This window comes from Protopterus annectens, chromosome 1.part0, assembly GCF_019279795.1.
Source record: "Protopterus annectens isolate FY-2018-M chromosome 1.part0, PAN1.0, whole genome shotgun sequence".
NCBI lineage: Eukaryota > Metazoa > Chordata > Ceratodontiformes > Protopteridae > Protopterus > Protopterus annectens.
The window spans coordinates 18,899,990-18,914,474 of record NC_056725.1 but is presented as its reverse complement, the minus strand read 5'-3'; the positions used below and the strand labels follow the sequence as shown (position 1 = coordinate 18,914,474).

At 41.8% G+C, this 14,485-nt stretch overlaps 1 protein-coding gene across 1 annotated transcript in view; it reads left to right on the top strand.

Annotated features, from left to right (window-relative positions):
• ERCC2 (ERCC excision repair 2, TFIIH core complex helicase subunit) overlaps window positions 1-14,485 on the top strand; it is a 2,230,202-nt gene that overhangs the window by 1,161,211 nt on the left and 1,054,506 nt on the right. Inside the window, exon 8 of the mRNA XM_044070725.1 lies at window positions 8,536-8,659. Within this exon, the coding sequence (XP_043926660.1) occupies window positions 8,536-8,659 (124 nt within the window). The remainder of the gene's footprint in view (window positions 1-8,535; window positions 8,660-14,485) is intronic.

The following is a 14,485-nucleotide window of genomic DNA, read 5'->3' as shown; positions in this document are numbered from 1 at the left end:
CCACCAAGGTTCAGCAGGAATTGGCCTTCGAAGAATTGGTCCTTTCCAGACACTGACAAGTTCCAAAGGGGAAAAAACAGGCGTGCCCGAGGGAGAGGGCAATACCGAGGCTCCTACAGGGGACGCCAGTGGCAACCGACTAATCAGAGAAGTGGCGCAGGGACTTCTACTGTCCACAGGGACAATCACAATGACTTGACTTTCACACTGCCGACCAAGGCTCAAAGAGAAGCACCTTTAGGCAGAAAATTATCCTTATTTTCAAAACATGGCACGTTTTAACAAAGGACAAATGGATTCTGGACATAATAGACCAAGGTTACAGGTTCCACTTCCATACTTTACCAACAAGACAAGGCATGCCAAATCTGCCACAAAATCAGACGGCAGAGGCACTCATACAAGTTTCAAAACTGCTACAAATCAAAGCAATAGAAAAGGTTCCTCCTCAGGAACAAGGCCAGGGATTCTACTCAAGACTGTTCCTTGTTCCAAGAAAAGAAAAGCAATGGAGACCTATACTGGACTTGTCCGCTCTAAACACTTTTCTCATTGTGCCAAAATTCAAAATGCTGACGCTACAGCAACTTCTTCCCATGCTGGGCAAGGGGTCTTGGCTGGTTACTCTGGACCTCAAGGAGGCATTCCTGCATGTCCCAATCAGACACAGTTGCAGAAGATACCTCAGATTTCTTGCAGGGCCAGAGCATTATCAATTCTCAGCATTGCCTTTTGGCTTATCTACTGCGCCCAGAGTATTCACGAAATGCCTGGCATCAGTAGTTGCACACTGCAGACTCCAGGGGATACAAATATACCCTTACCTGGAAGACTGCCTTATACAAGTGGACAGCAAGCAAGCCTTGACAAAAAACTTGAATTATGTCATTCACTTACTACAGGCTTTGGGATACACAGTCAACATTCAAAAATCAAGACTACTGCCATCCCAACAATTAATTTTTCTAGGAGCCAAACTGGACACAAAAACACAAATGGCTTTCCTCACAGAATAGAAGCAAGAGCAATTACCAGATTACTTCAAAAGCCTAGCAAAGCTCACCCAGATGACTGCAAGGAAAATCCTGCAGGCCCTGGGTTACATGGCATCTTGCATTCTACTGATTCCACTGGCAAGACTATACATGAGAAAACTTCAATGGTACCTAAAAAGTTTATGGTCTCAACACAGCCACAACTTGGAAGCAATTATCCCACTCATCCCATGTCTACAAAGGGAATTTTTGTGGTGGGCCCAAGCAAGCCAGTTAAACAAAGGCATGTCTTTCAACAAACCTCAAACAAGCCAAACCATTACAACAGACACCTCAGATCATGGATGGGGGGCGCACATGGAGGACAGATGCATTCAAGGGCAATGGGCACCCCGGGAAGTGCATCTACACATCAATCAAAAAGAGATGTTAGCAGTCATTCTTGCAATCGAGGCCTTCGGAAAATTTCTTCAACAAGGCCTCTGCTAATAAAGACAGACAACACCACTGTTATGTGGTACATAAACAAGCAGGGAGGTACTCATTCTTACCCCCTCTGCAGACTAACAATGACTCTTTTGGAAAAGTCCCTGAAACTGAACATACAGCTGCAATCCCAGTTTGTTCCAGGCAGGGACAATGTTCTGGCGGACAGTTTAAGCAGAAACATCTTGGACCCGCACGAATGGATGTTGCATCCAGACATTTTTTCACAAATAACTCAGGCATGGGGGAGGCCGGACATAGATCTCTTTGCCTCACACCTCAATCATCATCTGAAGAAGTTCTGCTCGAGGACACACCATCCTCAAGCCTGGAGAATGGATGCTCTCTCCTTCAGCTGGAACTCTCTAACAATCTATGCATTCCCACCTCTACCATTAATGACCAAGGTGTTACTGAAGATCAAAGCAGAACAACCAAAAGGCATTTTTGATAGCTCCAGACTGGCCAAGACAGCACTGGTATCCATTACTAAAGAGCATAACTTGAACCAAGCCATGGCCCCTGCCTCAATGGCCTCTGCTTTTGACTCAGCACAATTACAGGACAGTTCATCCCAACCTGCAAACTCTGCAACTGGCAGCTTGGAGGGTTCCATGACTTCTCCCCATATCTCTCTCCAAGGAAGTTCAACAGATCCTACTGGAAGCACGCAGACCTTCCACCAGAAAAACTTATTCAGCCAAATGGAAGAGATTCAACATCTGGAATGCCAACAAGGGCCAGGATGCATCAGTAATGAGCATCCCACAGATACTAGAATACTTGGCAGAAATGTTACACAATGGACTTTCATATTCTTCCGTAAAATTACACGCTTCAGCAATTTCAGCAAAATACAACAGTGATCCACCTGTGTTTTCACATACTTTGCTAAGACAGTTTCTAAGAGGGATAAAGAATATCAAACCTCCCCGAAAACCACCAGTGCCTGCATGGGACCTCAACTTCGTGTTGGAAAAAATTAACTCTTCCTCCTTTTGAGCCAGCAGCATCTTCAGAATTGCAATTCCTCTCCTGGAAAACAGTTTTCCTGTTGGCAATTACCTCAGCAAGACGAGTTTCGGAGATACAGGCCCTCATGGCAGTACCTCCATTTCTCATTTTCCATCAGGACAGAGTTTCTTTAAGAACCAATCCTTCATTCATGCCAAAAGTGATATCCAGGGTGTCTCTAAATCAAGCAATTCACCTGCCTACCTTCTTCCCCAATCCTCAAAATAAAGGAGAAAAGCTGCTGCACACTTTGGACATACACAGACAACTGCTCTACTACTTGGACAGAACAAAGGCCAGCAGAAAGTCTGACCAACTATTTGTAGCTTACGCTGCTGGAGTGCAAGGAAAGGCAATTTCCAAACAAACAGTTTCAAAATGGATTGGACACTGCATCAGATTCTGTTATTCTTTCCATGGAAAAGGTGTGCCAGCCAATATCAGGCCACACTCCACCAGAGCTATAGCCACCTCCACAGCCTTTCTAAGAGGGGTGGCTACAAAGGACATTCTAGAGGCTGCTACATGGAGCTCCGTGCATACATTTTCCAAACACTACAACCTGCCTTTATATTCCATATCCCGAGCAGGCTTTGCTTCGGCAGTCCTGCAGGGCATTTTAGCTACACCATCTTTATCTTAGAGCCTACCACCCCCAGCTTGGCTATGGTAATCAACCCATATGTAAGGACTGCAGTTGCATTCTTGAAGGACATAGTACAGTTTTGTACCTACCATAAATGTAGATGTCCGATAGCTATGCAACTGCAGTCAGGTTTTCCCTCCCACCTACCCCTCTGTATCTTCTCCTTTTGGGTCCACTTCCCCTTTTTCAACTTAGCTGGGGATATCTGTTATGGTGTATCTGTTTATTACTGTTGTGTATGTCTGGAATTTTTTATCCAGTTTCTAAATTTAGCCTTCCTTGGAGGGCACCTGGCATCTGGGGCAAGAAACACTGAAGAAGATGGCGTCGGCTGATGCTTTTATACCCCAGCCGCTCTGACGTCGGGGAGGAGGCGACATCAGCTGATACCGGACCCAGACTTTGGAATCCGGCCGACCGAAGGGCTGCCTGAGGCAGGACAACCCATATGTAAGGACTGCAGTTGCATATCTATCGGACATCTACATTTATGGTAGGTACAAAACTGTACTTTCAGGTGTCTGCATTTGTTTTTGCAAAGAATTACGTCTGTTTCTTGAACGTCAGCCCCTGAAGCCTTCCCTGTTCAGGTTTCATTGAAGTCTTCTACAACACGCGCGCGCGCACACACACACACACACCCCTCACCACCACTACCACCTTATATTGACTGCTATAGATTGGCAGAGGCAGTGCTGAGAGTTCTTAGGAGGTGTTATGATAATCTCTCTGTAGGAGATGGGGCAGGTCAATTTTTCCCTTATTCATGAATATCTCAGTTCTTCATTACATCATAGTTTTTGTTACTGAGCTCCAGAGGTCATGTCATCACTCTTCCCATATCAGTATCCGTGTTAATAGGACTGTATGGCGACCACTGTGATGCTGTTCCTAGCATTGTGAGTCAATAGCAGCTTTTCTGATGTAAAGCATGCACTGGAAATTTATTTTTTCAGTCCCTGTGTTGTTGAAAGAAATAATGATTATGGCATTAATGCTAGGATCTGGGGTTTTTGCACATATTGCAGTGTTGAATTTTTAGCGTTAGCGCTAAACTGACAATTCTGTCCTTGGGATTTTCAACATCAGCTATTGGCAGCAACACAGCCCTTCAGCAGCATCATTGGTGTGAGGCCTGTAATCACACAATTGCAGCTGCACCAGTTCCCATTAGTTTCAGGCCTCAGTGCTGACAGCACAATTTAGGTCAGAGTCGCCTCTGCTTGTATCATTTACCTGCATACATAGATTGTAGCCATCTTCCAGATAACCTACCCTAAAAAGGATGTTTCTACTTTTTGTATTCTCCCTGCCCTTAAAGATATCGAAGAAGGTCACATGCAAGAGGAGACATAGAACCTCAATAGAAGATGTAGATGGTGTTGAGAGTGCTGACTACTGTGCACCTCCTCCCAAATTACCCCATATTTGGGGGAGTTTTAGAGCTCTTGAAACAGATGGTGGGATGTCCAACTGATATCTTGTCCACAGCAGAGGCTGCAGAAGGGCCTGTAGATCTCCCCAGCAGGTCTCATAGGCAGTGCCTCTTTTGATATGCATTTTAGTAGGTGATGCCTGGGAACATTCTTGTACAATGACTACTATCCCCAAGAAGGCCAGCCGCATCCTTTGGCTGCTGAGAGAGTGGGAGTTGTCGTCAGAGAAACCCAAGCCTGATATCCTCATCCTCTCAACTATTCTTAAAAGAAAGGTTTCATCACCTCTAGAGTCCATTTAATAGATGAAGAATAAATAGTGGTGGACAGGTTAGAGAAATATGATTTTGTTTTCTGTCTGCCAGAAAGACTATTAAAAGAAAAAACACTCTCCTGTCAGAGTTTCATCTATTATTAGCCACAAAGCATGTCCTTTATTGTGCCACAGGTGGGTTGGCAAGGGCAACAGGATTAGCCATTGGCATTTGCTGCCACATACAGATTCATCTATCTAATTTCACTGAGGACACCAAGGCAGGTTTTATTGAGCTTCTCCCTTAAAGACCCATGTCTGTTCAGGTTCCAGGTTAAGGCATATTTACAGAGCATGAAAAAGGAGGGCAAAACCTTCACAGCTGTGGGCATTAAGTTTTATTTGCTGACACAAAGGAGCCAGCACCAGCTGTAGTTCAGGCATGGTGCATAGTACAGAAATCAGCAACGTTCTGGAAGGTAGCCCATCAACCAGGTTCCAGGTTAAGGCATATTTACAGAGCATGAAAAAGGAGGGCAAAACCTTCACAGCTGTGGGCATTAAGTTTTATTTGCTGACACAAAGGAGCCAGCACCAGCTGTAGTTCAGGCATGGTGCATAGTACAGAAATCAGCAACGTTCTGGAAGGTAGCCCATCAACCAAGATAGCATCCTGGTAGGTTGCAGACCTGGAGGCTGGGGTCCTGCAGAGTACCTATGGGTGGACAACACCATCCTCAAAGCCGTTGACAAGTATCCCTTTCTGGAGCTCTTTTGTTTTTCCTCCACATACTTGCAGAGCTCTGTTGTCTTGGACACTTGAGTCAGGACTCTTGCATTCAAAGGATAGAAAATTCCCTTTCTGGCGCATCCAGTTCTACTATCACTTCCCATTCTTAGTATTCCACCATATTAGTTAAAACTAGCAAGAAGGATGGCAGTCAACCTTCATCAGAAGAAAGGCATCCAAGGAATCCCAGCAAACTGGGTCAAGATTTTATTCTGTATTCTGTTTAGTACAAAGAGAAGTCCAAGGTTCTCAGGTCAGTATTAGACATCAGCTGCTTAAACACCTTTCTGGCCAGAGAAATCTTTTGGATGGCCATGATGCATCCGGTGCTTCCTTACATAACAGAAGGGCACTGCATATGCTCTTTGGATCTTCAGATTAACCAAGGAGTCCAGAAGTTCTCTCCACTTCTTTTGGAGATGTTTTCCATGAGTTTCAGAAACTTCCATTCGAACGTGACCAGGCACCACAGTGTTTTCCAAATGTTTTTCCAGAGTTACGGTCCATCAGAGGTTGCAGGAATCTAAAATATCCTTATAATTAAATGTGTGGCTTCTTGCTACATCCTATGGTTCGGGCTCTGATTGCATTAAGGGAGTGACCTTGCTGTCCCACTCTCTGGGCATATAATGGTGAACCTTTCAAAATCCCAGGTTTAACTCTTTGCAGATGGTTATATTTATAGGCTGCAACTTGAGCACCCTTTTGCGCAGAGTACATCTTCCGATGTAGGGGATTCACACCCTACAGTCTAAAGCTTCTGTAATGTTAGAATCTCACACGGTTTCAGCATATCTTTGCCTTAATGTGTTAGGTGTCATGACAGCTTCTGTCCCAGTGGTACATCATGCCAAGCTTCACATGATGGTATTGCAGTGGACTCTACACACACAGTATCTCCCCAGTGGCACTCATGGTTCTTTGCACTCATTTGAATGCAGTTGTTGTGCAGTGCAGTTTGCTGGGTACAGATTTCTTGACTTGGTTACTGTATGTAGAGTTTCCTATTTCTGCCAGTCTTTAATCTTATAGAGGGTCGGACAATCTGTCTCCCCAGAATGGGCACATTGTTTTTAGCTGGTCATTACTTCCCACTGGCCTGTTGGCTCCTTCTGCACTCAGGCTGATAATAAGATTCAGTTTTATGGGTCACAGTCAGAACTTTATCTCTGCGCACCATGGTGTCGGCTCGTTTTGTCTTGTTTTGCAAGTATTAGCAAGTCTTTGACTATTACACTGGAGAGCATTTTGTGGGAGTCCCAGCATGATTTTTCTAGGACTGTGTCTTCATTAGACAGCTCTATCCTAGTAACAAGATCACTGATGCACACCTTTACCAAGCATTAGAGTTTGGACTTCCACTCCAGGAGTAGTTGTACCCTTTGGGAGAGTTGCCCTGCCTTCCTTAGGAATCCTTTTGCCCTTTTTGAGGTTTTTTTGGATAATGCTTGGCATTATGCCTGTGTGTTCCATTCATTGCAAATGTGCTCTTTACAAGTAAGGTAAAACAGATATGTGAGTACTAATTGTATCATTTGGTGCATTATTACATTCCTCTGTCCTCATTTCTAGCACAGTTTGCAGCTGAATGGCAGTAGGGCTTTTTTTTGGCTAACATTCAGGTTTATAGTTGCCTAACCTTCTTAGCTAATGTGCTTACTTCCAGGTGTAACAACCTGTTAAAGTGAGAGTTAAGAACTGGAGAATACCAAGGGTACCTGCAACCCTTATTCCTGATGCATTGATTGTATGCAATTTTTTTTGGGGAGGGGGATGCATCAAAGAGCAGGGCAAGATTTGAATATCCATGAGAGTGTAGCAGATGGATACATCCAGTGCTCACTTACCACGGAAAGCCATCTTAAATAATCTGGTATAGCGAGTGCTTATATATGTGTTATAATTTCTTGTATCCAGGCTATATGATGAGCCACCATCTTGATTTTCGTAGATAGTAAATGTTACTTTTGAAAATTCAGACTGTTCATAATGTGTCATTGAGAAGTTATCCATGGAAGACAATAACTCTGAACTTGCAATTCAGAATTGTGTTCTTGTAATCCTTTTTGAAGCATTCTTCTGTTGCAGAAATTATTTTTTTCTCCACTATACTAAGCTGCGGACTGGTTTCAGTGGAGACGTTTGCTGGTTAGTCAGATATATTTATTCTGCATATGAAGGGTCTTCTCCACTGCCATTTATTATGAGTAAGCTACATTTCATTCTTTTTTTTGCCTCCATCATAGTTTCTTTCTTTTTTTTTTTTTTTTTAACAAATTTATTGGGTCCTTACTTCACCTGTGATGGTGTGTTAGCTCTTCCCAAACATCCGTTTTGGTTCTTCATAGAAAGTGAGGAATGACTAGGATCTATCATACAGCAGTCATGGGGAGCATTTCTCATTTATGGAAGGGAACATGGAGTTGGATGTGGCAGAAAAGCCCTTGAGAACATCAGTCCATTTTAGGGTAGATGTTGCCCTACCCACCGCTGTCTCCTCTTGTGAAAACATCTCGCTATTAGACCTTAGGTTGCCTAGATAAGAGTTAGGACTTCTGCCCCATTTGGCATGGAATCAACATTTGGTTTTATTTGTTGTGAGTCTTGGCAGTCAGTCATGTTTCTGTTTAGCATGAGGATACACCTCATGTAATTTCTGTGCATTTGTGGTAGTACATAAACATTTTAAAGTAACGTTTTTCTTTATGTGGGTAAACTCTTTGTACTTGTGATCTTTTTGAAGGTAAGCTTGCTTGAAAAACTTGTGTATTGTGAAATAAATGTATAAATAAGCTAACCAACATGGTGTGTAACCAGTAGCCTGTTCCAAGTTAGGATTTGAAGTTGATGTACTTATTGTCACTAACTGCAAGTTATTCATCCTTTAATGTGGGACTTTATTGTTTCTTCCTTAGATTTTGCATGCTAACATTATAGTGTACAGTTACCACTATCTTCTGGATCCCAAGATTGCAGATCTAGTCTCCAAGGAGCTGGCGAAAAATTCTGTTGTTGTGTTTGATGAAGCTCACAATATCGGTATGCCTTTACCATTTAGATTGTTTGCTCATTTCCTCATTGTTTGAGTGTGAGTGAAGTACTGAGTAAAAGTATAATATAAACGTGTTCTATTCTCAGGTTACCTTCAGTTTATTAATCATGGAATGGCGTATTTAATTTTGACTGTAAAATGCTGCACCATTTGTGTTTCAGGTGCAGGGAAATTAATTTAAGAGTTGTTTCTTTTATTTTTCAAGTAATAGAACCCCAGGTAGGTTATTACTATGTGTACTTTCAGCAGAAGAAATGAACCCTCCCCACAGTGACGTTACGGACACTGACTGGACTCTAGTAACCTTGCAAATTGATGTTAACACAGCTCTCTAAATCCTTTCAAACATATTTCTTCAAGAAAGTGTTTACCCTTAAAAGTAAATAAATCCCACTAGATAGGTTATTCCTCAGCTCAGACTGGAGCCATAAAAAGGAATGAAGCCAGGTACACTTGTAAAGTTAAATGCCTTCACTCTTTGGAAGACGTTATTCTGTACAAATTGAAAAAAATATTATACCAACTTAAACCAAACCAAACTCATTTGGAAAGCACTAAAAAACTTGGAAAGAAAAGGCTTTAGTAGTTCTCCTGAGACTACTCTTTCCTCTAATACCTTACCAAATAACATCTCCGCTACCGTTGTGGCCACCTGCTCCACCAAAGTTTGGCTCCATTGTAAGCAGTTCTTAATCAGACCTCCATCAGCCAAAGTGTACTTGTTTTGCAGTAAAATATTGCTTAGTTAACATAGACTAGATCCAGACTTGCTGAATCTAGCCTGTTTTTTCATGTACTTGAACTCAAATCCAGCCATCTTAAATTAAGAGGGGCTCCCCTGCTCACTTGTGGCAGAAGAGTGTGAATATAACCCTGTTTGAGCTGGGGATTGCTGGAGGAAGGATCGTTGTTTGGCTTCCTGTTCACAGACTAGTTTAAAACTATTTAATTTTGTCTGTATATAAGCCTTGCATTTGCTCATTTTTTGGCAAAGCAGTACATACCACCTATCTTGATTTAGCCAAGGTTTTTGAAAGAATCTCCCATCGTTGACAATCGTTGACAAACTGTCCTGGCTGGGGATTAACCCATATGTCCACTAGATGGTTAGCCAAGTGGCTCACTGACAGAATGCACACGGTCAAAATTGGTGAGTCCACCTCTACCCGTATACCATTTACCAATGGAGTACCACAAGGATCTGAGCTGGGCCCACTACTGTTTGGAATCTTATTTCTCTGAGGTCCAGGCAAAAGTAGAAGGCCTGTGGCTTATTAAGTTTGCAGATGACTGCAAACTGGGTGCAATTATCCAGTCCCCTAACGATATAAACATATTACAGAAGAGGCTGACGCAGACAAATGATTGGTGCCAAAGTCCCAGACTAAAATTAAATGCAAAAAAAATGCCTCGTTATTCCTTTTGACAAAGAAGTAACCCCTGCTGATTATAGATAACACCTCCCTAAGCTCATACCCAGTAATGTGAGACTTGAGAACACAGGTTGACAGCAATCTAAACTTCAGTCGCAATGTGCTCATAGTGGTAAGGAAAGTCTTCTATATTGTACATCTCATAAATAAGGCCATCATATTCAAGACTAAGGGTGTTGTAACTCTGCTGTACTCGACCTTTATCAGACCACAATTTTCCTTCTGTATTATCTCACCAGACAGCTGTAGCAACTGGAGAGACCACAGAGGTTTCTAACTAAGGGAATCCAGAACCTCCAAAACATGACTTACATGAAAAGATTGAAAGCCCTGTCACTATTCACTGTATCATACTAGCTGCTGAGAGGCAACCTGTGCCTGGCCTACAGAGTAGTCTCTGACTCTGCCCCAATGGAAATGCACACCCACAAATCAAATGGGACAAAAGTCACTCGCTCAAGGGATCTCAACCTAGCCTGTGACATTAACAAAACATGTTGGAGAGACCAATATATCTCTCACAGGGCACCACTCCTCTGGAATAAGCTCTTACTTCATGTGAAGCAGAGCTCCTCAATGACCCTGTTTAAGTGCAGCCTTGACAATTGGATGAGTGACAGTAAATTCACTCTGTGGCTGGCACCTGTGTCCCTCATGGACAAGGGTAGTTAGTGCTGATCATAGAATCTCTCTGCTAACAATGACCATCTAACTCTGGTCATTTAGGTTACACTTTTTCTTTTTTATTTTTTTTAGACGGCCAGGTTTATAAAGGCCCTAAGGCTTAGTAACCTCCTATGAACCTAGAAATGTAACTGCCTCTCAAGTTCTTACCCATACAATTCCACAATGAATAAAGTGATGAAAAAAAAATCAGCCTTTGCAGAATTAACTGATGGGACTATATCCTGGATCTGTTCTTGCAAGCAGTAAATTTACATATATACAGTGGCTATAAAAAGTGTACACACCCCTGTTAAAATGCCAGTTTTTGTGGTATAAAAAAATGAGACCACAGTAAATCATTTCAAAACTTTTCCCACCTTTAATGTGACCCATAACCTGTACAATTCAATTGAAGAACAAACAAATCTATTGGGGGAAAAATATAAAAATATACAATAAGCTGGTTGCATAAGTGTGCACACGCTTAAACTAATACTTTGTTGAAGCACCTTTTGATTTAATTACAGCATTCAGTCTTCTTGGGTAGGAGTCTGTCAGCATGGCCCATCTTGACTTGGCAATATTTGCCCACTCTTCCTTGCAAAAGCGCTCCAGATCTGTCAGACTGAGAGGGCATCTCTTGTGCATGGCCCTCTTCAAGTCACCACACAGATTTTCTATTGGATTTAGGTCTGGGCCATTCCAAAACTTTAATTTTCTTCTGGTGAAGCCATTATTTTTGTTGATTTGGATGTATGCTTGGGGTCATTGTCATGTTGAAAGGTAAAATTCCTCTTCATCTTCAGCTTTCCAGCAGATGCCTGAAGATCTTGGGCCAAAAGTGACTGATATTTGGACCTGTTCATAATTCCCTCCACCTTGACTAAAGTCCCAGTTCCAGCTGAAGAAAAGCAACCCCAAAGCATGATACTGCCACCACCATGCTTCAGTGTTCGTTTGGTGATGAGAAGTGTTGTTTTTGCGTCACACATACCTTTTGGAATTGTGGCCAAAAAGTTCAGCCTTGGTCTCATCAGTCCATAACACATTTTCCCACATGCTTTTGGGAGATTTGATGTATTGTTGTTTGCAAATTTTAGCCGGGTCTGGATGTTTTTCTGTGTAAGAAAAGGCTTCCGTCTTGCAACCCTACTCCATAGCCCAGACATATGGAGAATACAAGAGACTGTTGTCGCATGTAGTACACAACCTGTACTTGCCAGAAATTCCTGCAGCTCCTTCAGTGTTGCTGTAGGTCTCTTGGCAGCCTCCCTGACCAGTTTTTGTTTTGTCTTTTCATCAGTTTTGGAGGGATGTCCAGTTCTTTGCAACGTCACTGTTGTCCCATATTTTCTACACTTTTTGATGACTGTCTTCACTGTGTTCCATGGTATATTCAATGTTGTGGACATTTGTTTTGTAATCCTGACTGATACAATGAGATCCCTTTGATGCTTTGTAAGCTCTCTGCGAACCATGGCGTTTGCTGTAGCAAACAACTGAGTAAATGTCAGGAAAATCCTACTAGGACAGCTGAACTTTACTTGTGGTTAATCAGAGTCTCCCTAATTGATGGCAGGTGTGTACCCAAGAAGACTGAATGCTGTAATTAAATCAAAAGGTGCTTCAAGAAAGTATTAGTTTAAAGGTGTGCACACTTATACAACCAGCTCAATGTACATTTTTTATTTTTTTTTTTGTTTCCCCTATCAGATTTGTTTGTTTTTCAATTGAATTGTGCAAGGTATAGGTCACATTAAAGGGGGGAAAAAGTTTTGAAATGATTTATTGTGGTCTCATTTTTTTATATCACAAATACCTGGCATTTTAAAAGGGGTGTGTACAAGTTTTATAGCCACTGTACACTCCTTCCAAAATGTTACACCCACATTGTTATCCAAGGAGCTTTTCAAGAACTGTGGAAATCAGCCACACTAATTCTTCTGCGAGAAGCCTCCCCCCCCTTCCATAGCACCCACCACATCAGGCCAGTTTAGCCCTATTTCCATCCTCTCCCCATATCCACAGTGTTAGAAGCAGTCATGTTCATTCATTTCATGTATCACCTTAAGCTAAACACGCCACTTTTTCCTGTTACTAGCACAGCCTGCGAAAGAGCAAACAGCATCATAAGTCTTTGTTACATTCAAAGGTAACATAATCTGTTACAAGAATGAATTCTCTTTGCCAGAAGCTATATTCAGTGACCTTACCAAGGCTTTCAAGTCCATGTCACACACAGACTTACTGCTAATCAGTACTGTACTTCAACATAACCGGTTCCAGAGTCCAATAGTTCCTTTGCTATGTAAAAGTTACAGCCATCCGTTTACCTTTCACCTTCATCCTCTCCTTCCCCTTCCCGCTACCAAATGGTGTTCAGCAGTAGGAGTACCTATTCTTTTTTTAACATCTCAAACTTTCTTTCCAAAAACTATGCCTTTTATGCCAAGAAATTTGTCTTTTCATCCTCTAACAGCCTCCTTTGTAGCACTACAAAAGGACCGTCAGTCAGTATGTTTTTTTTAAGTCAGTATGTTTTTTTACTTTTTTAAGTCAGTATGGTTTTTTTTACTTTTTTAAGTCAGTATGCTCTTTGACCAGGTGGCTCATATCCTTACATCTAACAAATAACATTACAAAAACAAATTTCTCGCTGTTAGGCACAAACAAAAAACTTATTTCCAGAACTCATACAAGTCTTGCATTTTAAGTACCTGAGAATACAACTAGACTAAATGCTGTCATTCATATTCACTGTAAACCACAAAATATGGAATTTCCATGCCAAAATGAATATTTTCAACCAGCTTTAAAACCATCACACAAATGAAACCAAGCACATTCTTGTAAGGTCCATGATAAGTCATCCTTTACTATGGATTCCCATTAACAATTAACTTGTGTAAAAGTATTCCCAAAGTACAAATATGCTTAAATAAAGCTAGCTGCTTTGTTAGCGCAGGCTAAAGAATCATTTTATTTCAGTATAAAAAGCCAATATGTTATCCATTCATCTCCAAAGTCAGTATATCATAACCAGTATCCCCTACAGACTCCTTCATTTCAACGTCTGTCAATCCCTTGTAAAAAAAAAAAAAAAAAAAAACTCAAACTGAATTCTAGGCAATATGGGGCATTCACGCAATCCAGGTCTTTGCTATCTGTCCTTCTCCTTTAATGTGCATCCCAGACCTCTCCAGTCATGGCCCCAATAGCTTTTGATCCTCCTCCCATACAGAAAAAAATTTCCTTTGTTGCAGAACTCAAGAAGTATAAAAATCCCATCTCTTTACCTAGCTGATTGCACCTTTTGTACTTTTGTCTGCGTCATTCTAAATCTCAAAAAATAATCTGTAAAGCTAAGTAAATATTGCATCTTATAACCTAAGTACCAGTGTATATCATTTATCTGCCTATAGGCACTATCATAATTCACATGCGTCCCTCCTCCATAGTGCAGAGTGCTAAAGCCTTGATTTGTAACTCAGACAACCTGGGATCAATGAGTGACATGGATGCTGGAGTAGTTAATGAGAGTGTTATGGGAGTGAGAAGCAGTAGCAGTTGTTTGTTGGCTGAACTGTCCTAAGTGGAGGAAGGCAGTGTGGTGCAGTGCTGTTCCTGCACCTCCAGGAATAGAGGAACGCATGCTGTGCTGTGTATGAGTGGGCTGGTGATTTGTATTTGGCCATGGAGTAGTCTTCATGGGAC